The 27,476-nt window shown below is 39.4% G+C and overlaps 2 protein-coding genes across 5 annotated transcripts in view; one reads left to right on the top strand and one right to left on the bottom strand.

Annotated features, from left to right (window-relative positions):
- LOC134657470 (C-terminal-binding protein) overlaps positions 1 to 27,476 on the top strand; it is a 134,283-nt gene that overhangs the window by 10,129 nt on the left and 96,678 nt on the right. The window contains exon 1 of one of the 4 annotated variants that reach the window (XM_063513035.1): positions 21,965 to 22,098. The exons of the other annotated variants lie outside the window; for them this stretch is intronic. The gene's annotated coding sequence lies outside the window, so the exon portion shown is untranslated. Of the gene's footprint in view, positions 1 to 21,964; positions 22,099 to 27,476 lie in introns of those variants that run through there. 4 annotated transcript variants of the gene reach the window in all.
- LOC134657711 (uncharacterized) lies at positions 14,443 to 19,718 on the bottom strand. Its single transcript, XM_063513274.1, has 3 exons — positions 19,595 to 19,718; positions 15,918 to 18,517; positions 14,443 to 14,460 (listed from the first exon to the last, which is right to left on the bottom strand). Exons 1-3 carry the CDS (start codon positions 19,716 to 19,718, stop codon positions 14,443 to 14,445), a joined length of 2,742 nt encoding a protein of 913 aa, XP_063369344.1.

The following is a 27,476-nucleotide window of genomic DNA, read 5'->3' on the forward strand; positions in this document are numbered from 1 at the left end:
AGCGTGGAAAGATAAGTCGGGCCCTGGAGGGAAACTACCTTAAATCCTTAAGCTGGCTCATTTTACTTAATGGAGACATTCCTTTATTTTTCTGTTATTTTTAAAAAGAAACAAAACTGCATTCATAGTATTTTTCTTTTTTTCTTCAATTTGGCTTGTCTAAAAAAAATCTTGATTACTAAATATTACATTTTATGGACTTTTTGTACGACAGACGAGTTTAAGACCTAATGTTTCTTGGAGAAATGTTATCATTAACATTAACTGTATCGACTAGTAGAATAAAATTGCGAATTTTTATTTTTTGGAATTTTTAGTCGGTTCGAGTCCCGGGCGAGGCAAACGAGTTTTAGAAAATCTTTGAATGCAGTTTTGTTTCTTTTTAAAAATAAAGGAATGTCTCCTTTAAGTAAAATGAGCCACCTTAAGGATTTAAGGTAGTTTCCCTCCAGGGCCCGACTTATCTTTCCACACTGTAGATGTTTTGATGCAGTTTTTGCAGAGCCCCCCGTATGGCTGCGTACTGCGTACATCACACACTAAACCGCTGATACCTAAATGGACATTCGTAACTGTCCTTATTTCAATATCATTTAAAGACTTAATGAACGCGTGTCTTCGCCTGTGCGTAGTTCAAAGACAACAAAAGCCATCACTTGCAGATTCCACAAAGCGCTCATAAAGCATCTTTAGTCCATTCAAGGTTTAAAAGCCTGGCGACCGCGTCAGCTCTGCCTGTGACGCGCAAAAACAACTGCCAGCCACCACAATACTTACAATAGGTGGCTGAGTTTCCCCCTTCGCCCTCCCACTTATGTGAGTCAGCAGAGCTCTAGATCAAATTCGACGCGCGACTAAAGTAGCTTGTTTTCCGTGTAATGTTCTTTTTTGCTGATGTTATGGCGTTTGCGATGGTACGGAGCTGTGGCATAAATTACTTCGATTGATATCACGGTGGTTTGCGTTTTTGCCGAATAGAAAGAGTTAGAGCGGTTTCGCACTACGTCCGATCCGAATCCGATCCGAACCCGTGAAAATATGGGTCTAGAAAACTCGGACCGTATTCGGATATTCGCTTACGCACTAGCCCTATCCGAACCCGTGAAAATAAGGGTCGAACTCGGACCGAATTCGGATATTCGCTTACGCACTATTCCTATCCGAACCCGTGAAAATATGTCTAACTCGGACCGAATTCGTATATTGGCTATTGGCTTACGCACTAGTCCTATCCGAATACGCCGCCCGCCCCACTGCCTCTCTGCTCGTACGCAGCTCGGCTTTAACTCGGACACAGTGCGCGAGCGTTCATAAGAATAATACTAAGGCTACTTCGGTCCGTCAAACATCTTCTCCGGAATGGAGATTCTAGAAAGACGGAAAGAAATCGGACGACGGAGATCGGATGTAGTGCGTAACTTACCATAAAAATAGTTCTACGGCTATAACGGACCATATTTTCACGGGTTCGGATCTGATTCGGATCGGACGTAGTGCGAAACCGCCCTTACTGAATATCGGTTTATTGGTAGTACATAGTATAAACCTGCCGTTTTCAAGCAAGAGTACTTATTGTTGGTACTCAATAACGCGCTACAGCCATAAAGGTTCAATACGATAGTCAGTTTTGTTAGAAAACATAACAAAATACATGTAACCTTCCGGAAAACTTTCCAAAGGCCCTTTCCGACTCATTAATTATGTAAACATGCGTTGTTTAACGAACGATAACGCGAAATGTAAAGAAAAACGAGAATCACATTGAAAATATTGAAATACACACGGCAGCCTGAATAATGAAATCGAACAAACAAAGCTTTCGATAAAAATATCTAACGTAATACTTGAAAGGTGAATAACGTGCTGTCGGATACACGGGGTTTTTAACTTTTTATTCCCATTCTTACCCAAGCAAACGCTTAAAGAAAACCATTAAACTGGGACCTCTTATTACGCATGCTTGGGCATTTCGAGGTTATAAATGTGTACTGGTTGGTCAGAGACGATTGCTTGGGAATGGCGTACACGGGAGAACCAACGGTTTCCGATACAAAACTGAATCCAATTAGCCATTCCATCTCTCCGGCTTTCATTAACCGGCCGAATAGGCGGAAACTGAAAAAACCGGACCGGGGAAACTGGCAAAAACTCTAAGCCGATTTTGCACTTTTAACTGACGATCGGAAGTCTTATGCCGTTGCAATAAGGTATACGAATGGTTAGCTGCCGTCGGCGATGGTACTACGTACAGTGCAAACAAGTGTTTAATTACGTGTTAGGGCTTGTTATGCGATAAACTGTGGGAAACGATAAAGGTTATTGAAAGATTTATGCTGAGAATAAATTTTGTCGATAAATACGCGGGCAATGTAGTTGTAGACCAAATGTTTTAATAAAACTGGGAGAGTTTAATAGTCGTACAACGATATCAGAATACCGGTTTCGAGTAGACTGTAAAATGTACATAATACCTGCCCTTAGGACTTGTAAATAACATAAAGACTAGACTAGACTGTCTCAACAGGTCTTAACCGCTGATTACAAACGAACGAAGAATGCAGGCGCCCAATTGAGCACTTAGCCAAATGTGTTATGTATACAGCAGTGCACATGCGCGCCTACGCGTGATTTTTCTGGCCACAACTCGCAACGACCGTGCCGTCAAAACAAATGCATGTCATGCTTTATGCCTAATCTGAACCATAATGATATTAATGATGAATAATAACAATCGCTGCCATAATGCGGAATATGCGTTTTAATTGGGTTATTAAACAACATAAACTAGGTTTATTTGACAGCGATAGCCTGCGAGCTGTGGTAACGCGCTGAATTGTGTGCATGTGTGGCGAATACATGTTTTAACTGTGTGATTTTGATTTGATTTTGTTTTACATGCACCTCGACATGTTCCGCTGCGTGAGGCGTGAGGGATGCAATGATTAATCGTCAAATCAATAACTGCAAAAATCCCGGTGCGCATCGTGGAACACCAATGTAATTTCACATATTAATTAATCTGAAATGTAATGTAAATAGCAATTAAAAGCGTCATGTTCCTTAATTTCCTTATTTAAATACGCGAAATTACGTCATGGCAGCACACAAATCAGAGCGAATGTGGCAAAAAATCCGCTCATAGATTTGCGGCGTAACGTGTATTTTTAGACAACCTTACAGTTTGCATTGCGGTATACGCCCCCGCTGTGATTGCTGCATAAAAATACGGGGTTATTTTAATTTGAAACAGTTTAGAGCCATTTTCGAGCGACAAATAATATAAAATTGTATATAAATTTAGCTTATTAGATCTAACACAAACATTGGTAAGCTTGTCTTATTTTTGATTGAGAAAACGAGATTTCCGTTTGATTAAAACCTAGCCTAATAGATTTTGGTCTTTTAAACCTGTGTCAAATTTAAACAGTTATCAGAGACGTTATATAGGTACTGATATGTAAACAAAGAAATATATGTAGGTGAGGACACAAATATTGCTTTAACAGTGGATGTTACCACAGAATAAATAATAGTACTAGGTACAGAAGACTTACTCTCTAACAAAAAGCGTCTGTTACGATCAGGACAAATATGGCCGCTAGGTGGCGACAGCGCCACGCGCGGCTTATGGCTAGCCACCAAAATTGGTGTGGAACGGAGGTACTTTTAGCTTCCTGTAGCAAAGCGACGAAATCGCGGAGTGAGCCACGCCTGATGTTACTATAATCATGTCACCCCACTTGACAAGTCACTCGCATCACTTGAAAACAGAATTGGGATTTCTTTACAAATGAAATGAAGCACAAGACGAACTCGAGACCTTGATAAGTGAGACTTCCGAGGGGACCGAACAAGGTCATATCTCGGATCTCGGTTATTGTCGGCGGGGAAACATCCGAAAGGACCCGAGGGGCAAGACGTCCCTGGTCCTGCGGCACCCTCCTTTGTGCCGAAATCACATTAGCTATTGTTCAAGGATGCTTTGTGTGCGCTACGTACTGAATATACCCAGTTAGGTGTAGAGGTAACGTTCTGTAGGTGGTATGAGAGGTGAGGTGACTTGTTTGAGTTGAGGGTATTGGCCGAGACGAATACCATGCCTGAGTTTATAATTAAGTACTTGCTAACTATTTATTAGTAATGGGATATATTGGAAGCAATGGAACATTAGAAAAACAAGCCTAGTTCACGTTGTATTACGGAATTGAGTTTGAACGGAATAGATGTCTCGGCTTCGGTCCACAATTACATGTGATCTGAGGCTTTCTTATGTACTGGCTAAGGCGTGTATAGTATACTTTTTTCTGTTCGACCGAGCCGGAAAGCGGTAACTTCGTTAGTTGTGTTTGACAGTTGACGCTTTCCGGTCGGAGAGCAGAAAAACAATTTAAAACGTCATACCGGTACCAATTTATTAAGAAAAACACGAAATCACATTTCACACAGAAAGAGTAATTAATGTTCCCGCGCCTCGGAAAATCGATAAACATTAATTTGAACAATAATACACAAAGCTGGTTGGTAATTACAATTTTAATAGGTCGGTCAGCGGTGGGGCGTCTCCCACCAGCCTAATGGAGTGGGTGGGGGTGGACCGGAATGAAGTACGAGTACAATAGACGTTTTCGTAACTCAAATTATATTGCTTTGGGAAACGCTTTGGACTTACTTGAATAGAAAATAACCGATTTGCAAGACCGAAGTGACCCCATAAAAGTGTTCAGTGAACAAAGTTTTGTACGGAACACTAAAAAAACAGATAAAAGCTTAAAAAACAAAAGAAGAAGAAGAAGAGCGCGGACCAGGATGCGAAGCCGGGACCAATGACCACCAACTACCAAGACCAAGTAACTACCAACGAGGCTAAAGCCGTCGTGCAAATTAGTCTTATGTACCGCGCATTCAGGCAAGATTTATAACGCCCAAGGCAAGGTTGTATAGCTACTTACGTAGTTACAGAAACTATACGGGAACAGTTATACCTCGTATAGCTAAATATATCTAGCAGCAGATGTCAACTGCAACCGACGAAACGAATGTGGATGCCATGTTATCTTGAAAACAGCGGGAGCAAATATACGCTCAAATTGAACTTTCTCGGTATTTTATGCAAAACGTGACCTTGATTTCAAGTAAAGACGCGTATTTGAGCATTAACATACAATTGTGAATATGTAGGTATGGTATACGTGTGTTAGATATTGATTGTTGCTAACGCAGACATAGATTTTAGGTATAAGATCGATGGCTAAGTTGGTAATAAATGACTGCTATTTCCAACACGTACAAATTTTAAGATCAAATGCTTTAGTTCTTTGGAAATCTGGTGATAATGTTTTAGCCTGAAACAACTGCGCTATCCGTTTTCACCTTATTATCAATATCGGCGTTAATCGTGACTCTACGGTGGACATACAATAAAAAAAGTATACAAAGACTCTTTAAAATCTTTAAATCATAACCCTTCCTTTTGGCTTAGCCATAGCCTCCTAAAGCCCAACGAAAAATTGAGTATGTAATCAGTACGGCCCGTAGTCCTACCAGTAGTACTATTGTTTTATACTCATTCAGACCCAAGTACTTGAAATACTTTTTTTAATGTTATTGTACTTATACAGCACCTTGTACAGCACTTTGATTTTTTTTACGAACTTGTTAAAGGGCTCACAGACAAAACAAAACAGTCCTTTAGAAGTTCGTACACGCCAATTTCGATAAGCGCAAAATTTTAAATGGGTTTTCTATTAAGTCCTACTAGTAGGACCGTGGTACGCTATGACTACACAATTGTTGTAGGAGCTGGGTCTGAATAAGAAAGTTAATAAGTAATATGGGTAGGACCTTGGGTCTTAGGAGGTTAATCTTGTAATAATCGGCCAAGTCGGATTAAAACCTGTATAGTATGTCCGCCCTTAACAGATAATGGCGCTTTCGCAAACGAGTTTCGACGAACGCCAGGTGCCTGTCAACGATCTACCGGTCTCGCGATTACAAAAAACAGCTGACGTGGCAGTGGACCGAATTAGCATTAGCTCTGGTGTAAAATGGACAGAATTATTTTATAAGGTATATTCAACTTTGCAATAGGTAAGTACATATTGGATTTTGAGTAGAGAGAAAGATGAACAGAGCTCAATACTTACTAATGCCGATACAAGTTTCGGCATGTGAAAGATTAATAGTCAGGTATACTGTAATTGGTCACTACTTAACAAAATTAGTGACCAATACCTACTAAACGTTTTTATAGCTATACTAAAAGGTTTTTTCTCATCATAATTAATTGCTAAGTGCGGTGCCGGTACTGAGGTTTACAAAAATGGACGTATCTATAATGACAGAAGTTGAAACGAAAATACATTCAGGAGATACAGAAAATTAAGTGAAAAAGTTGTTTAGGAGGGAATCTCTGTTGTACGGAATAGGGTTATGTTTTATGTTATCAAAATGGCGGGCGTTTTTCCGAACCGTTTGCCTTGCTGCCGCTGACTGTATTGTCTCTATCGCTTGCGTTCCATTCCGAATTATAAACCTTACGCGTGTAAACCTATCTCATTTAACTCCGATATCGTTTTACGACATTTTCACTATGACGCGCACACAAGAAGTGCATATAATGCGGTGAGTCATGCGCGCGACATTTGCATGACAAGTGCATCTATGATTCAAATAGGCTATGAACGTGATCGTATTGCTTAGGTAGCTTGTTATAAAATGCGATGCGGCGATATTATATGTAGCAGTACCTACTTATTATTAATTACATCCATTTAGTTATTTTAGCTTAAAACTAAGTCTGTTAAATTTAATCGAACGCGGTAGAAAGGCAAGGAAATGGGTAGTGGACTTAGTGACACTTTCACCGTGTCCCAATTTCTTCAGTCAAATAGTGAAAGGTGGGCGATCTGCTCCATCTTACCTTAGTTGCAAATACATACATAAGTATATTGTTTATAATTCAAATAATGATTTTTTTCTACTCCCGTACTTTTATTTGTCATTTAAAGGGTCGTGCACACACCTTTAAAACCCTACCTTATAGTTGTCAAGACAAGTCTTTAGTCTATTCCTCAAAAAAGAATTTGTGCATACACGCAGTATCTTTTTGGCGATTTTACAATACTTGGTGTAATGACCACTTAAAAAATATTGAATGAAATCCAGTGTTGCCAACCTTATTTTAAATGTCATCTCTGACAAAAAAGTGAACCATAGACATGTTTTTTTTAATTCCATTCATTCATTATTTTCCCGCCCGTAGCCATTATTGCTACTTCTTGAATTAAAAATATTTGTTAATCTACAATTTTATTTCAAAGTAAGTGCTTGGTCGTAGAAATGATTTAATTTAATTTGTTTCAGGTAAAGCACTTGTGTACCTCGGAGCTTCAAGCCTTGGTAAATCAATTGTAGGTAAAATTTAAATAATATACAAGTGAAAGATAATAAACATACATGCAATAAGATGGCAACAGGTATTTATAGTAACGGATTAAAGCTCTTCTTAAGGAATACACCGGGGACCTTTTCGCGAAGTAATTCACACGTTATTGGCAATTATGAAGCACCATGCGGCTTCGATTTACAAAATCTAAAACTCGCGCGGTCTATGTCACTTATGAGTTATGATAAATACCCTCATAATTCTTCAGAGCCCGGTTCTCAGGGTAATATTCCCGTCTCGAAGGATTACTGAAATAGACTTCGAGGAACCTAGAGCCTGTTCGTATAAAAAATAATTTATACTGCTTGTTAAAACACATGATAACAAGAATGTAAACCGGATTTTAGATTAATAGCTCCTGTTCGCGGCCTCGTCTACGTAGAATGACGCTCTCAGTGATGAAAACTAGCCTATAATAGTCTTCTGTAGGACTCAAACTATCTCTATCAAAATTATCTAAATGGGAACAGCGCTTTAAGCGTGCAGACAGAATGAAGGGTTTCTAGATTTCTAATTTTAGTAGGTAGGTGTTTTTGTCTGATTAAATAGTGTCCCCTATCACGCAAAATAGGACGTCGAGTTGCGGAAAATCGCCCGTACTACAATACAATACAATAGTGTCCCTTATTTTATTACTATCCCACACTTATATCATGTTTTAAAGTAATAGCTACGTCGTTTTAATAGGCGATTAAATTCCAAAATGGCCGAACCTCTTGCAACATCACGGTTTTCAAAGATAACGGTATCTCGATATCATTCAATATTGATCGTTAAAACAATCGTGGCCCGGCGACATAGCTAGGTCGCAGTTAGGTTACGTCGGCAAGGACGCCGACCTTGTCCCCCCTCTCCCGTTCCCCACCCCCTCCTAGGGTTGTCTGATCTCGAATTCGGACCCCCGTTTCGATAATCGAAATTTTTGAGGTTTCATTGAACTGGATATTTGTACAAAATATAATTTACTTGGGCGCCATAACGCCGATGTTGCCGATAGAAATTGACTTGTATTTAATTCAATTTGTCATGCAATTTTTTGTTTTGACTTGTTATATTATTTTTGTTTTGGCAAGCAAAACGTATGGAGTTGATGTATGAGTTGAACTAATTTGAGTTCTTGCCATGGACCAAAAGTCAAATTCCTTACAAACAGCAACATCGGTGGACTTTATATCTTTCGTAATACGGTAGGATGGTACGTAACAATTTTAGTTGTATAATTTTTTATCTGAAAAAGTGTTACTGTTACAACATGCCGTAACTTTTTCCGCTTAGAAACAACTCTATTTTCGCGGTAGGCCCCTGTGTCGTGCGTTAAGACTTAAGACCTGGGAAGGTAAATAACTCATAACAAATTAACTGTTGCCGCTTTTTTTATCAGGAAAATGGGCATCATTTCATAACAACGTTTAAATTACTTATAGTATTATTAACCATGTAAAATCATACTTTGTCCGTCGATTAAATTTAGCCATTAGATACACGCGTGTCCTGTCCGATACCGGCATCGTATGACTATCTATAAGTAGGTATAAGTCGGCTACCTACAGGACAGGCACCAATGATTTATAACTCAAGATATAGGCGTTCCAAAATTGAAGCGCTTAACTTGTGACAAATTGGACAAGTTTCCTTTAGACGCGGCTGGACGAGCGAGAAATGTGCACGTGCTAACGAGCTCCCGCACACCGAAAGAGAAAGAGACGACCTTATGTTTAACGAGTGTGACAAAGATGGATTTAATGAGAAAACTAGTCAAAAATAACATTTCTTCGTAGGCACAGAAATAAATATGGAAGTATTTTTTGTGCTCCTCAAGTATGAGTATAACCTATCTATGGTTATATAATATCATTGACAGGCACTGCCTAGTGTAAGAACCATGTATAATTTACTCTTGGTTTATGTTATTCGAGTACCAGCTTATGCTTTATGTTTAATACTTATGCTCAATATCATATACATATCTACTGAAATAAAGATTTACTTTAAGTACTTAAAAATAGTATTAAGATATCGACAACATTGGACAACCCTGCCCCTGACGCACTCGCCCCCGGGGTGCCTGCGGGACGAGATGTGAGCTGACTTCAGAGATCTTCGCTGTTCACCTACGTACCTACCTACATATATATCAACTACCCATCGAATTATCTCGAGAGCCGAGACGTCGATGACGAATTTTAGTCTGTCGACTTAGTCACAGAATAATTATCGGGCAGTGCGGACTGGTTTTCAACTGCTTAGCTGTGAATTTACGCTCAACCTTTTAAATAAGGTCTACAGACTTCATTACCTGATCTCCAAAACAATGGATTTACTCAAATAAGTTGATCTTCCTTCATTTTACCACATTTTACTCAGTCGCAATAGCTAAATTGGATTGTTAATTACGAACACTGGAGTACTCATGGCACGTGAGCCCTAACAAGTTACACATAACTAGTTAAACTACAGACTGTCCTGTCTAAGTTGTTTCATAACTAAAGCACTGCGCCGCCTGTCATGCCTACACTTGACGAACAACACATTAGATCAAGATTGGCATGACTAATAAGTTAACTCATAGCGTATTGACCCGAAGCGTCTGCCGAACTCGACGGCTTTTATGAAGCCATTTACATACTGAATTCGTGAAGCTATAATTTTCCCGTTTCTTTGATTGTTCGCCCAAAGCTTTACGCACGACTTTCTAATTTATAAACACTTTAATACTCTTGTGTTTTCGTAGACATTTTAATTAATATTACTGAAGTTGTATGGCGTCAGTACTTCAATCAAACTAAGCCTCGCGAAGCCGAAGTGAGTGAGTCATTTTCGCCTTTTACGCTAATGAAACCTTTATTGCCCCCAGCGGCGTTTCCTTTTCGTGTTCTTTGACAATGGCGCCAGTTTACAAATTGTGTTTTACTAGAACAGTGGGCAAGACACGGATTTTCGAAGTTAGTCAAAAGTAGATAGACCCCTCGTTTTGTCATTTACCCAGGCAGAGGGCCTATCGCGGACCATTTCGTTCGTGTATTTGCCTCTATTGTTCGAATATGCAAGAGTTGTTGGCATTCTTATCCCTTTTATTTGACAGAAATAGACTAATAATATAATATGTATAAGTAAATTAAATTAACCAGACAATAACTAGCATGAACTGCGCGACATAATGTAGTTAAAGTATGTTTAATTGTTGCGTGCATGTATTGTATAACATACGTATGTATAACAAATCAATTAGACACGAGTTACGAGTTCCCGATATAAATGCACGTGTCCAAGCGTACGTTGTGCTGAGTTTCATGATTAGAGTGATTTATGAGAACAAAAAGGTATGTGGGCGGTGTAATATTGTATTTGATGACGATGCATGATTAATAATCCCAATTAGTGATTACATTGATCAATTTAGAAACCTAGAAAGACGTTATATAGGTAATAAGACGAATAAATCAAACAAGGGTATAGTACTCGTAGTAGATAATAAATGTAGTAGTTACGCGGAAGAGTTCATCGCTTCTCGGTTTGTAACCGCAGGGTATAAAATGATAGCATATCCTCAACACAAGATCAGGTGAATTAAAAACCTTTTTCTTTAAGTTAATCTCCTGTGGAATAGTGTAGAAACATATTCAAAAGTAAATAAGTAGAATAAGGTAAACGTGTGCATCAGCCGGGTTCCGCCCGCCTCAACTTACTTTGAACTATATTTTAGTGCTCACTCCGTCGAATTGCTGAAAGTTGACGCCAACTTTGGACCCGCCCAGCCAGGGTTTCAAAACGCCTAGAAGTTTATTAGCATAACCAGTATAGATGTACCCTAGAATGCGACACAAATATGCCTATTCTAAGATCTTAATTTACTGGTCCACTGTGACTCTGTAGCGATTGGATTGACATCACTGTTCGGGAACATTTCTTGCAACACACTGCACACACGACACTACTGTTATTATAATGAACAGGGATGTTGCGAACATCCGCATCCGCATCCGCAACCGCGGAACTTCCGCGTTATTTTCAACATCCGCATCCGCATCCGCATAAAATCGATGCGGATTTAATGCGGATGCGGATGTGGAACAGTTCGGTACAGGAACGTCTTAGCATCGGCGGAAGTGCTAGACTGCTAGGTAATTTAGTAATTAGCCAAAAAAACCTATTAGAAATTAGCAGTCAAGCATGAGTGGGACTTATTGTACGGAACCCTTGGAACGCGAGTCCGACTCGCACTTGGTCGGTTTTTTGAAATAAAAATTACTAAAATGTAATATTTGACGTTTTTTATGTACCTATCTTGACATCCGCATCCGCATCCGCATCCGCGGATGTGAGCCTTTAAAAATCCGCATCCGCATCCGCGGATGTCAAAAAATCGGCATCCGCAACATCCCTGATAATGAACATAGCTACTTATTCGAACCAGTTAAAGAGTGGCTACGTGTAATAGTACCTTAACTTGGTCATTCATATACAGGTTGTATAGCGAAGATAAAACAAAACTTGGCGTTCATTCGGAAGCTAAGTCTCACGTACATTCATACCTAATTCTAGTCATTCCAGAGAAACTATTTTTTTTAAATTATGTACTTTATCTTCAGCCCAGCGCAATCTGCACCAAATTGCACAATGATATTGCATTGTCTTGTAACAATACTTAAATAGTTACATACTTAATAAATGTTTGTATGCAATATTGCTGCTTATTTTAACGCCGTAGGTAAAATTTTACTTCCAAAGTTTGAATTTAATAATACATATTATACCGAAAGCAAGGGACAAGTGTAACTCAATTAAAAGCTTAAATACTAAACGGTAACCGTAACTTAAAATTGTTGAAAATGCGACACTAATTTGCATTGTATTTTGTCTTTTGCCGCTCATGAAACAAGTTGTTTTTCATGAATATTTCATTCTCTTTCAGTCGTTCACCTTCCTTATAGCCACAAAGTTATGAGTGGCAAATACTTGCATAGTGCTCGCTTGCTTTGCAAACGTTATCTTCGCGGCCGCGTCTATTATTATTATTGTGTACTATAGAGGAAAACGAGTCTCGAAATAGCACGATTGGTGTACTCGTGTTTGGTATTATTCAAGCTTGTCACTAAGGCTAGTATAATTGAAAACTTGATTGCTCATAGTTGTCACATACGTCGAGTCCATCGTTATACTGGATGGCCTGACGTCCTAAGCATCTAGGTTCGTTGTGTGATTGGAAAACAAGATCTCGTGTCGGCGATCGTCCGTCATTACTTTTTGCGGCTATCTTGTGACTATTCTAGAAATTTAAAGTACAATGAAACCATTCAGCCTCAGTTAATATCATTTTTATCGGCGTTATTCGCATTTGTCGTGTTAGCTTTTGAAAATTCTACCACTGTTTCATTGTTATAAACAACATATTCTATTTTGAAAGCAATCGGGCCACTATATTGTAATGTATTTTTATCTTTTTGCTGTCTTTGTCTTTTGTATGTTATATATTAATTTTGTTTTGTATTCATGTTACCTGTCGTGATTGTTTCACCGGATGGTCTCATCGGAAGATCATTTCGTGGCACTTTATCCTTTTATTCTCTGTTATATCTCTTGTTATCTCTTGTTATATCTCTGTTATATCTGTTACATCTGTTTCTATTTTGTGTTTGTGCTCACGAATAAAATTATTTCTATTCTATTCTATTTAACCGCAAAATTCGAAATGGCGCTTAATACTTAAATCCGGACTACAAGCCAAAATTTCGTCTGGTGACAAGACAACCAAGTTAACTAGAAACTACACAAGTTCGGAGCCTCTTAAAATGGGTCTCACTAGTAGCAACACAATGCTGGAGTTATGTTTTTGGCAACTAGTGAACACCTATTGGTTGTTAATGACGATTTAGCTCTCCGAGCTGAGGTCTCGGTTACACTGGATTACCCAATTTCGACTCTTATTTGGTAAGACATCGGAATAAAGCCTCGTGCCGTCCGTCATTACTTTTTGCGACAATGCTGCGACTTTATTCTTGACCAACTACATTGAAACGATTTAACCCTCGTTAAGTTCAGACTTTTATCGGCGCGTTCGATAACATGTGCTCTCCAGTGTCTGTGATAGTCCAAATTCCAGATAGCGCGGACAGTTTTTTGGTATTTAGGTCGTGATAAGCGGCGGTTAGCAATTCTACACGCGTAACTGTAGGCACATTTACATGAAAAGTTGGCGTGGCAAAGTTTGGGCTTAAAACATGTAGGCAACTCGAACTTAAGTTTATTTCGGTTCGGTATTCTTGATTTTACTCATTGTTTACTGAAAAATACTCAAGGGTTAGTAGTTTGCGTGGGAAGGAAACTTCAACCTTTTTTCTTTCGTCCATTTAAGTTTACTCTGTTTTGTAGGTACTGTTAAAACTTTACCACCACTACTATTTAACACAGGTATGTAGATAGTGTATATACGTTCTATCTACGCCTCGCTACCGCTAACACGGATAGCTATGTGGTTTGAATGTCGTTATTTTGTTTGGCCGACGACCCTATTGGAATAGGCCGGCGACTGGCTGGTTGTTGACGTCCTCGTTTTTATTCGCCTTCGTCGTTTTTGGGCGACCACTGCGATTTCCGGGCTTTGGCCTGAGCGCAAATTACAAAAAATACAATTTGTCTCTTGGCGCTTATTTGTATTCGCCTATTACGCGCCTACGCTGTTGTTTCATTGGCACTGTTTGTTTAGATAGATAGCAGACGGATAATTAGTTCGTTGACTTGGCAACTGGAATATTTACTTTTACTTAAACATATGCGAAAATATCGTGTTTTATGTTCGTGATAATATACTATAAATACTTACCTAGTTAATACGGTATTTTCATTAAAGTTTCATTTAGATTTATTCTGATTTCCTTTGCATTTTTAAGTAAATCATAGGTACATACCTCGATCGGAACAAAATTGCTGTTTTCAGTCACATTTACTACGTCATTTTACTATCTATAATCATCACCGTGGTTTGCAATCAACTCTTCTGATCACCGCTTGTAATGTGACTGTCAATATAAAAACGTTAAATAGTAATATGTACCAATTGTACCATTCTATTCATATCGCGTGTGAGAACTGCCGTTCGCGAACTTTTCAGACGGGCCAATTTTGCCAAGTCGTTCCGTTCTCAGATAATAATACCGAACCGGTTGTTGTGCATTTGCCACTTGCAAACTCATGTGGTGACTCAGGCCAGCCTTCATAGTCACGACTCTTTTTACCGCCTAATGTTTTTTAGGGTTCCGTACCCAAAGGGTAAAAAACGGGACCCTATTACTAAGACTTCGCTGTCCGTCCGTCCGTCCGTCTGTCACTAGGCTGTATCTCATGAACCGCGATAGCTAGACAGTTGAAATTTTTACAGATGATGTATTTCTGTTGCCGCTATAGCAACAAATACTAAAAATAAAATAAATATTTAAGGGGGGGGGGGGGGCTAACAAACACGATTTTTTGTTGATGGTGCCGAACCCTTCGTGCGCGAGTCCGACTCGCACTTGGCCGGTTTTTTTAGGATTTCGTATTAGAAGACAATGGAACCAGTAGTCTCCGCTACCATCCAACCAACTAGTCTAGAACAGTGGGTTCCTATTCCTAACCTTTTTAATCTATTATTCCTGTGACTTTTCACGAAGACTCATTTGATATCCAATTTAAAATGTTTTCAAGCGACCAATAAAAGCGAATAGTAATTAAAAAATTGGTTACCTCGAGGGAAATGACAGTTTTACCCTCACGGGGGTCATTACATTAATTATCCTCAGTTTCGGAACCGAAGGCACCTGGGCAAACAGTTATTTTCAGTGTACTAATTCAGACTAATACCTACTACCCAAACTCGTACACGTTTGTATTAATAGAATAGATATGCACAGACAAGAGACCTGATGTCTTCGGCGTTTTTTGTGATGGTCAAGTATGTAATTTGATTTTTGTACCTTTTCATACCTTGTCACGGCGACATTAGTATTAGATTCGCGGCTTTCAATCGATTATCACTGTGGCAAGGCAAGGTACGGAAGAGTACATAAATCAAATTCCTTGTTCATGAAAAAAGTACAAAAGCATAAAATCTTGTACGAAGATACGAAACGGAACCTTCGGCGGATAAATATGACTCGCAATGGGCCAGTTTTTATCCATTTAAAATAAATTAATCTGCTAAAGGTAAGGCACAAAGTTTAGACACTGGTCGTTTAATCAAAGAATTTTTATAGCGCAACGTAACAACCCGCGTAACGTTGTCCACTCCAGGGTGTTTTTCAACAATTTGACCTAACAACCATCGAGCTGAAGGCAAATCAAGCTCCTTTACTAGAACAACATCTCCAACCTTTGGTTCAGGTACAACCTGTGTCCACTTATATCTTTGCATGAAACGTGTAAGATATTCTTGCGACCAACGCCGCCAAAAGTCCTGTAACATTCGCTGTAAAAGTTGCCATCTTCTCAATGAACTAACTGGCGAATGTTCGTAGTTATGATCTGGAACAGCTAATAAAGGTTCACCCAGAATCATGTTTATCATTAGCTGTGGCGCTCCGTGCAGTGTAACCTTGTGTGCATTTCGTATAAGAGGAGTCGTCAACAGCGATTGCTTTGGTAAAATAATGGGATGCTTTTGGTCTTCATCTAATTCAGCGTAATGCAGCCGCCCACCAACTCGGAGTAATTCCGAGTCGTCCAGCTGTGGATTCAGAGTGGTAAGTACACTTTTCTTGCTTACTGGTTTTCCTTGCTTAATATCCTTCCACTCCTCAAAGAATGCTTGAAGTTGACACTTTTTTATCATTATTATCAACGCATCATCAATTTCTTTCTTTAGGAGGTACTGATGTTTTGGTTTCTCCTTACACAGGAATCTGCGGCAATATGCTATGACTCTCAGCAGTTTCGTCAACGATGAGAATTTCGCCCAGATGTCGTCAACTTCGCCGTGATCTCCTACTGAAGTAGTGAGGTGAGTTTTTACTTTTCTTTCTTCTAAATTGGTCTCCAATTCCTTAGGATTAGAATATTGAATAACCTTTTCATTCAACCAAGAAGGTCCTCTTAACCAGAGCTCCAATCCAATTAATTCAGAGGCTCGAATGCCCCGTGATGCACAATCTGCTGGATTATGTTCAGATTTGACATGTGACCATTGGTTACGGTCTGTGACCGTCAGTATCTCTGAACACCTATTCCCGATGAATGTTTTCCAACGACTAGGATGACTGCTCAACCACGCAAGCACTATCTCAGAGTCAGTCCACGCGTGTATATTTGATTTCGGTATATTCAAAACACCCGACACTTCAATAAGTAGCTTTGCTAGCAGAACAGCACCTGATAATTCCAATCTTGGAAGACTAAGTTGTTTGATTGGGGAAACTCTTGTTTTTGCTGTAATCAAACTGACGTGAACTTCTCCTCTTGCATCTATCACTCGCAAGTATATAACTGCAGCAAATGCAGAATTTGAAGCATCACAGAAGCCATGGAGTTCCACTAACTTTGTGTCTGCTTTGTAGTATACCCAGCGCTTCAACCGAAATTGTGTCAGGTCAGAAAGATCTTCCCTATACTTTGTCCATTCTTGCAATAGCGGTTGTGGTAATTCTTCGTCCCAGCCAATACCCGCAAGCCATAACTTCTGAATGAAAATCTTTGCTTTGATTATACTCGGTGCTATCCAGCCTTGTGGATCATACAACTTTGAAATATCCGAGATAACCTTTCTTTTTGTTACAGGTGCAGACATCGGAGGCAACTGAACTGCGTACACAAACTCATCGGAAGTACGACTCCAGGTAAGTCCCAATATCTTGTTAGTAGCTTCTAATTTGACTTCTATCTTCTTTTCATCTTGCTTTCCTAAACTCCCTTGTTGTATTTGCTTCAACATTGCTTCACTGTTGCTAGCCCATTTTTGCAATTCGAAACCGCCCCTTTTTAGCAATTCATTCATTTGCTTGTATATTTCGATTGCTTCTTCTTCGCTCTCGCAACCCGACATCAAATCATCCATATAAAATTCATGTTTTACTCTTTCAGCTGCTAGAGGGAAGTCTTGCCCTTCATCTTTTGCCACTTGTATCAAGCTTTTTACAGCCAGATAAGGAGCTGAAGAAGTTCCAAATGTAACACGAAGCATCTTATATTCTTTGATGTTCTCTTCCGGTGTTTCACGCCACAAAATACGCTGGAATTCTGAGTCTTCGTCATCAACCTTTATTTGGCGGTACATTTTAACTATATCTGCAATGAAGCAGATTGGGTACATACGCCAACGCATTATTATATGACGCAACTCTGGTTGCAATCTAGGGCCTACCATTAAATCGTCGTTTAAAGATACGCCGTTCGTACCTTTGCATGACGCATCAAAGACAGCCCGAAATTTGGTTGTCTGTCTGTCTTCGCGTATGACAGCGTGATATGGTATGTAACAACCCTTTGCTTTGTTGTCATGAATTTCCTTCATGTGATTTAACTCTAAGTATTCATCAAATACTTTCTTGTATTCCTGTTTCAGACGCTCATCGTTCTGCATCTTCTTCTCAAGATAGTGGAATCTCTTCAATGCAATATCCCGCGAATGACCATCTGCGCAGGCTGGTTCACTATCTCGAAATGGAAGTTTGACAACATATCGTCCCTCTTCATCTCGTGTGGTGGTTGAATGGAAGATATCTTCACACCGCTGCTCTTCGATTGACAAAATCTTCTGTTTGTTGGACGGCTCTGCTTCAACCTCCCAAAAGGACTTGAGCAATTCTTCTACAGGCTCTACATGTGTGTGCAATGTTGTAACCTTAATATTTGTGTTTTGATCCGACTTGACCGCTCCAAATAATATCCATCCCAGGGTTGTATTTTGTGCCGCTAAAGACCCCGAGGGACATTTGATAATACCATCTTGAATAATCCTAGCATAAACCTCCGCCCCTAATAAGATATCTATCTTATTCGAAGTGTGATATTCCGGGTCAGCTAAAGTTACTAGTTCTAACTCCGGCCATGAGGTGATTGATACAGCAGTTGAAGGTAAGTCTCTCGTCACTTTGTCGAGGACATACGCTGAAACACGAAACACACAACCTGGATTGAGACGTGAACTGATTGATAACTCCACTATGGACCTTGTTGAAGGGCCCTGTTCACCTCCCAAACCTGATGTATCTGCCCTGGTTGGTGTGGTTTTTAATCCAAGTAATTGAACTGCTGACCTTGCAATAAAGGACTCTTCCGACCCTTGATCTATAAGAGCTCGCAAGAGTTGATATTCCCCGCCATTTTGTGAATGAGCTGATACTACAGCTGTTGCCAATAGCTTTCGAGGTGCTATACCCTTCACAAAATGGTTGGTGATGTGTGCCGACGTTGATGGATGCTCATCCGATGATGAAGCATTGATAGGTGACTTGATTTGACTCACAACTGGTGAAGTTTGATCACTAATGGAATGATTCGCCACAGTAGTGTGCGATTCGCTCTTTTGGTGTAATAATGAATGATGCCTTTTGTTACATATTTGACACGAGGTGGTGCTTTTGCAGTGTTTTACTGAGTGATTGTTGCCCAAACAATTATAACACAACCTTTGGTCTTGGACAAAGTTACGCTTGCTGTCAAGATCCCTGTTAATAAAATCCTTACAACTCCTAATATGGTGATCTTGTTTGCATAAAGCACAAGTTGTCTGAGCTACATATAACATGTTAATCGAGTTTGATTTATTTATTTGATTACTGTGAGAATTAAAAGTGCGCTGTTTCTGAAAAGTGTTTGATTTTGAATCTAAGAACTCCAACGAATGGTATTTTGTTTCCAAAAACTCTTTGAATTGTTTAATTGTTGGCAAATTATCTGAACTTGATACCAATTCGCTGACCTTAGACTCCCATTGCTTCCTACTCTCAGAATCTAATCTCTGGCTAACAATATAAATTATCATGACATCCCATGTACCAGTGTCAATACCTAACCCTTTTAAGGCATTTAATGTTTCTGTTGTGACATCTAGTAATTGCTTGATTGCACTGGAGGACTCGGTTGAAATGCTTTTTTGACCGAAAAACCGCTGAAAAATGCTATTAACTAAATACTGTTTATTGTTGTATCGGCTTTTCAAAAGAGTCCAGCATTGCTCGTAACTATCATTAGTTATGGGTATATGTCGTAACAATTGTTCAGCTTCTCCCTTGAGATGTCCCTTCAAGTAATGTAATTTCTGTACATCATCAATTTCATTATTGTCGTGAATGAGATACACATCCATTCTGTATAAAGTCCAGAAAATGTTGGAATGGTAATCTTTGGTAGCCTGACATGACTGGTCTTTGAAGTTGTAGCTTTTGACATATGCACCGAAGTATCGGAGTTACTTGGATTTGGTTTCAATCTGGTAAGTGCATCTTTCAGTGCGCATTTATAATCCAAGTAATTTGCCTCAGTTACATCGTATACTGTTTCTGTTCCATATATAGATTTTTGTATGTCTGGCGCTGCATAGGCTTTAACCAATTCGTCATGTCCTGAAGAAAACTTTTCCCACAGTGATTCCAAATTCTCTAGTCGCGATTCTACATATGAAACTGTCACACGCTCCTTGGGTGACTTTCTGAAGTTAGTATGTCCTTTCGCGATGCGTACAGAAACGTCAACAAGCAATGATATTTCCGCGTCCATATTGACAATAATGAATTGAAATTACAAGTTGAAGAGTTCAAAAAAAAATTCAAAATCCAGAGATGGATGAACGTAAAAATGTCCAAAGTCCGTTGAAAATTTATAATTTAGTCGTAAATAATATTTTGAAACAAAAGGGTATCATGTCTCCAATACTTTTGTTGAAGGTGTACGAAACTGGTCACATTTCCCCTTTTTCATTTTTCCGGGGGGTACGAAACGTATACGATTTCCCCTTTTGTAAATTTTGTCGAAAATAGTTTTTGGTTATTGTTGCTAATATAAACACTTTTAAATCCGTAATTGATAATTTGAAACTCGATGTGCGACACTAATAATTAACTTGAATGTACTCACAGTTTATCTTCTTAGATTGAAACTTAAAAACACTGCACTTCCCTTTATATCCGGTTGCGATAAGGACCATGAATAAAATTGGTGTATTTCCTCGTGTAATATCGTAAATAAATAAAATTTCGAAAATTATATCAAAGATCGACCCATTTTTATTTTGTGACAGATGTGAGTGAAAATTCTGCTTGACACAATTCTATTTAAATACAAAATTCAAAATTATGTCATTGTACAACTATGTAGGTAAGTACAGTAAAAAGGTTGCGAACTGAACAAACGAGCTGCGTCAGTAATTGGAGACTCGTCCCTCAATTAGGGCGATTAGAAGCAGCACACCGCTCCAAATTGGATTATTTACCATACACCGGCGAAATACGAAGCGCCGCCGCGCTCAGAGCCTTGTGAACTCTTAACGAGGTCGTACACTCACCTTTATTTGATAAAACGCGCAAAAAATATGTGACATGCGTTTAAGATGCCCGTTGAACGCGTTGGGTCTATCCATATATCACTGTTGGCCTTATCTATGAATCTACCTTACGGGTTATTGAGTGAACCCCGAGGATTCGCATACGTAGTGTGGGACGCCCGCAGATTATGTGGAATGGCTAGAAATACCTAAGTGTTATGGGTTACCTTACCAGAGTGTTATCTAGCAAAATTCCTGTTTTTTAAACATAACTCGTTACGGTTAAGAAAATGTCTTTGTCGGTAAATCAGTCTATTTTATAGACAAGATGCAAAACGACGATAACGTTCGAAAACATGGGCTCCTCGTATATTTCGACGCGTTTCATCATGCAAATTATTGTCTAGATATTGCAGGTGACTGTACCCTGTGAACTCGTATCACGGTCGTGGCTGCAGGTACTACTATAGTACTGAGCAAACACGCGTTATCAGTACATTAAATTGCGCAACTGCCGTTAATAAATACACGTGTTATCTCGCCTTCGAGAATATTCGCGCGCCGTGGCGCTGGCGACCGATAAACACAAAGAGCGTTTGTATAGTTACCAGCGAATTGCAACGACCGTAAATACCGCGTTTCCCCGTGAAAGGCGACCGCTGCCAGCGTGCATTCACCGGCTCAGCGTATCGAATTTATCAAGAGATCGATACGAAACGAAACGTACCAACGCGCTCGTACTTGCCGGTCTATTACTGAACGCTGGCGAATCGTACGCTCATGCAAATTGTGACGTTGGGATCCTTATAACTGAGAGCGCGCTTACACTGGTTTACAGGAGAGTTAAAGGGAATTGAGGCGATCAGAATGACACCCCTTACCTGCCTGGCCGACGTCACCACACGTGGCGCTCGGCGCGCATGTGTGCGTACGCCGCGATTATATGGAATTCAGCGATTACGCCACCTACCTATACTCGCATGCAACCGAACGAGTGCCCGAGTAATAATAATAATTAGTCGCCTCATTATTGTTATTCGAGACGGCGGCGCGCTGTCACAGCCAGATAAACGCCCCGCGCGACCAGATACTGTCGTGCGCGACCCTCGCCTTTGTCGCTCTATTGTCGTGTGTACACTTTTGTGTAGTGACGTGCAGTGTTGTTCTGGATTGTTTGAGATTTGAGCGGACCTAAGGATTCCGTCAGGTACTAGCAGTAATCGTGTACACGGTGTAAACGTACGCTTGTATTACCGTGCACCGGCGTTAGTCACGCGACGCGGCGTCGGCCGCCTATGGTTGTTGATCACGTGGACGGATTTGTGTAAAAACACGGTTTGATAGATGCATATCTTTGTGAATTACATCGTTTTAGAAGGGAGAATTGATTTTAAAACAGGTTAGATTTACAGTCAAGCTTTGTTCATAAATAGTAACCGGTAACTCGATACTAGGGTTTGCAATCCTGATCCGAAATGTATGCAATTATCCGGATCTGGATCCGGATCCGCGGATCTTCCCATACATTTCGGATCCGTCGTGCAAACCCTACTCGATACTTTTGAAGGGGAACTATTAAATTTACTTATGAATTTGATGTGTGGTGTAATGTAGGCTGCTTTATTAGCTATTTGTTGTTTATAGTAGAACCTTGTAACTAGAGTTTTCGAGAACTATATACCTAACAGAAAAGCTAATGTATAGGTATAGTTTAAGAGCATTTTGGTCGACTCAAAATCGAAGATCTGTTCCTAAATCTGCACCTACGGGTCTCTATTGTTTCCCAAATAGTTTTAAGTCATAATGAATTGTTTGCCCGCATTTTTGTTAGTCATAATTCATTTGGTTCAGAAACGCGTCACTTTTCAGGAATGCCATAAAACTAACCTAACCTATCTATAGGATAACCTGACGAAAATCCTGAAAAGTTAACGGTTTCAGTTTTATGACTAATGATAATATGACAAATAATACATTATGACTTAAAACTTTATGGGAAACAAAGGGACCCCGACGTCGAATTCTGCTCAAAAGCTTGATACACAAAACAATTATCAAAGTAAAACAATTTCCTCAATTAACTTTTATCAAAAACGAAACCACTCACAATTAAACAAAATCCGAACCCCCTGGAACTCTTATTACTTTAAAAATTAAACTGGGGGTTCAACTTCACAAGTATAGGTAGACGCTAGTCATTCAAAGTTTCATAAAACTCCTGATTGATGGAAGTTTCTATAAAGCTGAGAAAACTTCCCTAGTGCCTTTCGGAATTGTTTGTTGTTCGAGTTAATAAGATCGACGCTGTAATACGAGACAAAACCTTTATTAAAGTATAGGCCGGATCAACTTTGATTTGTGCGGTATTTCCTAATAGTTGTTTATATCTATTCTTAGTTGTTAAAGGTCGTATTTGTTATGAGAGGTTTCCATATCAATTCTGTCTGTATTCTGTACACTATTACATGGAATTCTTCAGTATTTTTATTGATCTATCTATGCCAATTTGTTAAAATCTTTTTTCTTGCTGTTCTTCGCTGCCGAAGGTCTACGGACCTTCAGTTCAGCACACTTTCACGTCATACGTCCAATAAGTAGCTAATTACGCCATGCGTTTTACTTCAGCCTAATACCTAATTACCTACTATTAAAATCAAGAGAAATGTAAACGCAGTCACTTTGTATAAAAAAAAAAATCTGTGTTCACCGCTTGGCGTAAGAAATCGAGGGCTTAAGTTAGATCATCATATTACTAGAGTCTGTGCGGAAAGAGAAGAGTCGTGGATTGTATTGGGCCCCATCCGTACATTCCACGACTCATCTCTTTCCGCACAGACTATCAAAGGACTATTTGCCGGTTAGCAAATATTGCTTACTAAAGCGTTTTGACTCGTTATTTGTTCAAATTGTCACGTACAAGATAATGTGTTTATTTAACGATGTATATCATTTATATTCTAACAGATAGCACACGCGAAGCACGAACCCTAACAAGAGTCACGTTTTGATATACTTTCAATGTTTATTTCACATGGAATCAGCGACATTCACTGCGTTATTGCACTCAATTATTATAATCGAAATTCAGCATTCATAAATTAGTTTTCACACAAATATCAAATTAAAAGGGTGTTTTATCATTTGTATGCTCTAATTCCAAGATGCTACGTTAAAAAAAGAAATGCTAACATTTTATATTCCGTATATGTAATTGTATTTCTTAATTGAAATAAATTGACAGCTTTGATCATTAAATGGGGAAAAATTGACAAGATTTAGGTTCAATTTCAATAAAGATTATACAAGTACATGTTATTTAATTACATGTTTTGGCATTCTGACTGATCTTTCGATACGTGCAAGGTTTTTTGAAGTGAGTAATAACTAATAAAGCGTTTGATAGCCATTCCAACGAGATTATCAAGAGTGGGTCGCAAAAGGAACCGTTGATGGTAATACACTGACACTCGTACAGTCACCAGCATAAATATATGACTGTGGGCAGCCGTGCAAAAATATATGATGCTCCATTGGAGGCATAAGTATATGACGACACTACCTCGGTAAAAATATGTGATGCTTTGTGGCCGGCAAAAATATCGTTAGTCTGTATCCGCATAAATATCGGATCGGGTCGCTTAAAAATATTTGATTACTCATAAAAATCAAAATTATCTGATTACTCTCATCTGGCATAAATATCTCTCCACTGTGAAAGCAAATACATCGGATGGACGACGGACCGCCTATTATAATATCTGACACGTTGGAAAATCACAAATATGTTATCGACCTTCAAAAACGAACCATACATGTTTGATATAGAGCCGTAAATTGTATGAAGTGATTTGACAATTCACGAAAAGAGTGCAGACTTGTCATTGTATATGTCTGTCTCACATTATATTCTATCATCGATTTGACGGAATAAAATGTATATAAATTTTTTGTAAATTTGAACGTATTGCAATCATATCATGAATCTAGTATATAACTGGATCTGGCATGAGGGGTGGGGGAAATGACCGAACGGGATAGTCTTATGTATCATTCAGTAGGAGTAGCAGCGAAAGCGCTATTATTGTTTGTCCTTGTCACAGTCCACAAGTTGACTTCTTTATCATCCTTTTTTATGTAAGAAGGAGGTTTATTAGTTTTATTACACATCTTCTATTAAAAGTCTACCTGAATTATGTGACAATTTAAAATTGCAAATGAAATACGTGAGACAGACATATGCAATGACAAGTCTGCACTCTTTTCGTGAATTGTCAAATCACTTCATACAATTTAAGGCTCTATGCTATCCAGGTATGGTTCGTTTTTGCCGATTGATGACATACATATTTCATAATTTCGTGTCAGATATATAGGCGGTCCGTCTGCCATCCCATGTATTTGCATTCACAGTGGAGAGATATTTAAGCCAGTAGAGAGTAATCACATAATTTTGATTTTTATGAGTCGTCAAATATTTTTAAGCCACCCGATCCGATATTTATGCGGATACAAACTAACGATGTTTTTGCCGGCCACAAAGCATCACATATTTTTACCGAGGTAGTGTCGTCATATACTTATGCCTCCAATGGAGCATCAGATATTTTTGCACGGCTGCCCACAGTCATATATTTTTGCTGGTGACTGTACACTGTTATATGAGCCTACAATTTTACAGAAATAAACCGGCATCACTATGTGAATATTGTGAATTCAGATTGACAGACAGCCAATGACAAGAAGAGTCAAGTAGTATTGCGCACTGTGCGGTTTAAGAGGTTGCCGAGGTTTTTCCAAAGGGCTACAGTATGGGGTTCTTCAAAAAAGGAGTGTACATGTTTTTAAAGGGTCGGCAACGGGCATGTATGTAACACCTCTGGAGTTTCAGGCGTCCATAGGCTGCGGTGTCTGCTTATCATCAGGCGGGTCGTATGCTTGTAAAAAGTATTATCTTCATAAACTAAGACCTTGTATACACTCTTAAATTCAGAACTACTACTATCTGCGCCATAAAGAACATCAATTTAACAACTTTACACTGCGGCAGTCGTTTCATAAATTGCGGGCCACCCGCCGTTTTTATCCGCCGGTGCCTCGGATTTATGGGTGCGACGTACGACGCGTCTCGATTTGCCACATCCATCACGTCACAGCCTGGGATCTGGTCCTGTGTTCCAATTGCATATTGCGAGGATTTGCTTCCCGGCCAGTATAGAGATAGTAGAGATGTGACTTCCCTTTATACTTCCTCTACTCCACAAATGGCTTAACATCGTCAAGCTCGGGGTTTGGAAAACATTTTTATAGAGCCAAGTGGACTTTGGACTGGTCCTCTAACTATTAATAGGTTATTTAAAGAGCCGCAATTGCAGATCCATAGAGACTCATGCCGCTCGGGTTTGCTGACCCCAGGGGGCCTGTCAGCCAAGATGACAATCATAGATAGAAAACGCTAATCGAAACGTAAATAATGTACGGAAATAGTCATGTGACTTCGAAGCATCTGTCATCCCGTTAATTTTTTTCTTTTCATTTGGCGCTTGACTGTCATGATACGAGTGTCATCTTTGCTTGGCTAGCTAAACCCTCTGGTCTAACTAATGGTAGTAATGGTTATGACTATTGTGGTGCCGTGACCAGGATTTTTAGTAAATATCCTACTGTTTCCGAGCGTTTCCCAAGCGAATGAAACGATATCGCTGATAACTCATGCATTTCTACATCTTATGTCTCGGGATCAGGACTGACTGCGTAAATCGAAGATAAGTCTCAATAGGAAAAAGGCAAAAAATATTTATTGTACACAGAAAACTCGCAGAGAGACTAAACTATCCGGTCTTAAATCTAGTAACATTGGTGGGTGGTAAACTAACTTCAAAGAGTCATGCGTTTTGATTAGGTCAAGGAATTAGGAATGTTCATATTTGGGAAAGAACGGCATGCGACTCGCACTCGCACATTTCGTGTATCGAGCACAAGTCAAATTGTCAGGGTTAGGTACCAATGTAAGGAGACCTCGAGATGTCTCATAATCAGATAGCGCCCTTATACTGGTTTTCGCTACTTTTCGTTCACGTTCAAGGGATATGAATAACACTCCTCTCTGCTCGACCTACGCCACTACAACTTTCTTTGGCGGCGACACAGTTTTCGCTCTATAGCGAAAAGTTTCTAGACTCGCGAACATATACTTATACGGCAGGCGCCCGCTAGACCGGTTTATCTGCGGCTGTAGATTACCTTGTATAGATTTCGTATCTGATCGAAGTTTGTACGAGAAAATGACAAAAACTCGCTCAACATATCTATGTAGCTATTCGTACTTTATAATGCACACTGTTCAGTTGCTTCTCACACCCCTTTACACTAAAACAAACGATAAACATGCAGTTTTGTTGAAATCAATTACGCGCGCGCTTGTATGTTAAACGTAGAGAGGTAAAGACATCCAAATAACACGATTACTACGACTAGTACAGTTAGGATGGCAACTGTATTTTATCTAGTCATGTGCTTGTGCAAGGATACTCTGATTTTTAATAACTGAGTTACACTTGGCTCAACTCGTATCCCAGCGACTAGAAT

The sequence above is a fragment of the Cydia amplana genome, chromosome 20 (genome assembly GCF_948474715.1).
Source record: "Cydia amplana chromosome 20, ilCydAmpl1.1, whole genome shotgun sequence".
Taxonomy (NCBI): Eukaryota; Metazoa; Arthropoda; class Insecta; order Lepidoptera; family Tortricidae; genus Cydia; species Cydia amplana.

Bases quoted from the DNA above. Each gene is read 5' to 3' on its own strand.
- LOC134657711 (XM_063513274.1), bottom strand. From the start codon at position 19,718: ATGGATGTGTATCTCATTCACGACAATAATGAAATTGATGATGTACAG. The intron at 18,518-19,594 runs GTTACGAGCAAT...TTCGTGTTTCAG, and splicing joins TATACCCATAACTAATGATA to CGTATGTCCTCGACAAAGTG.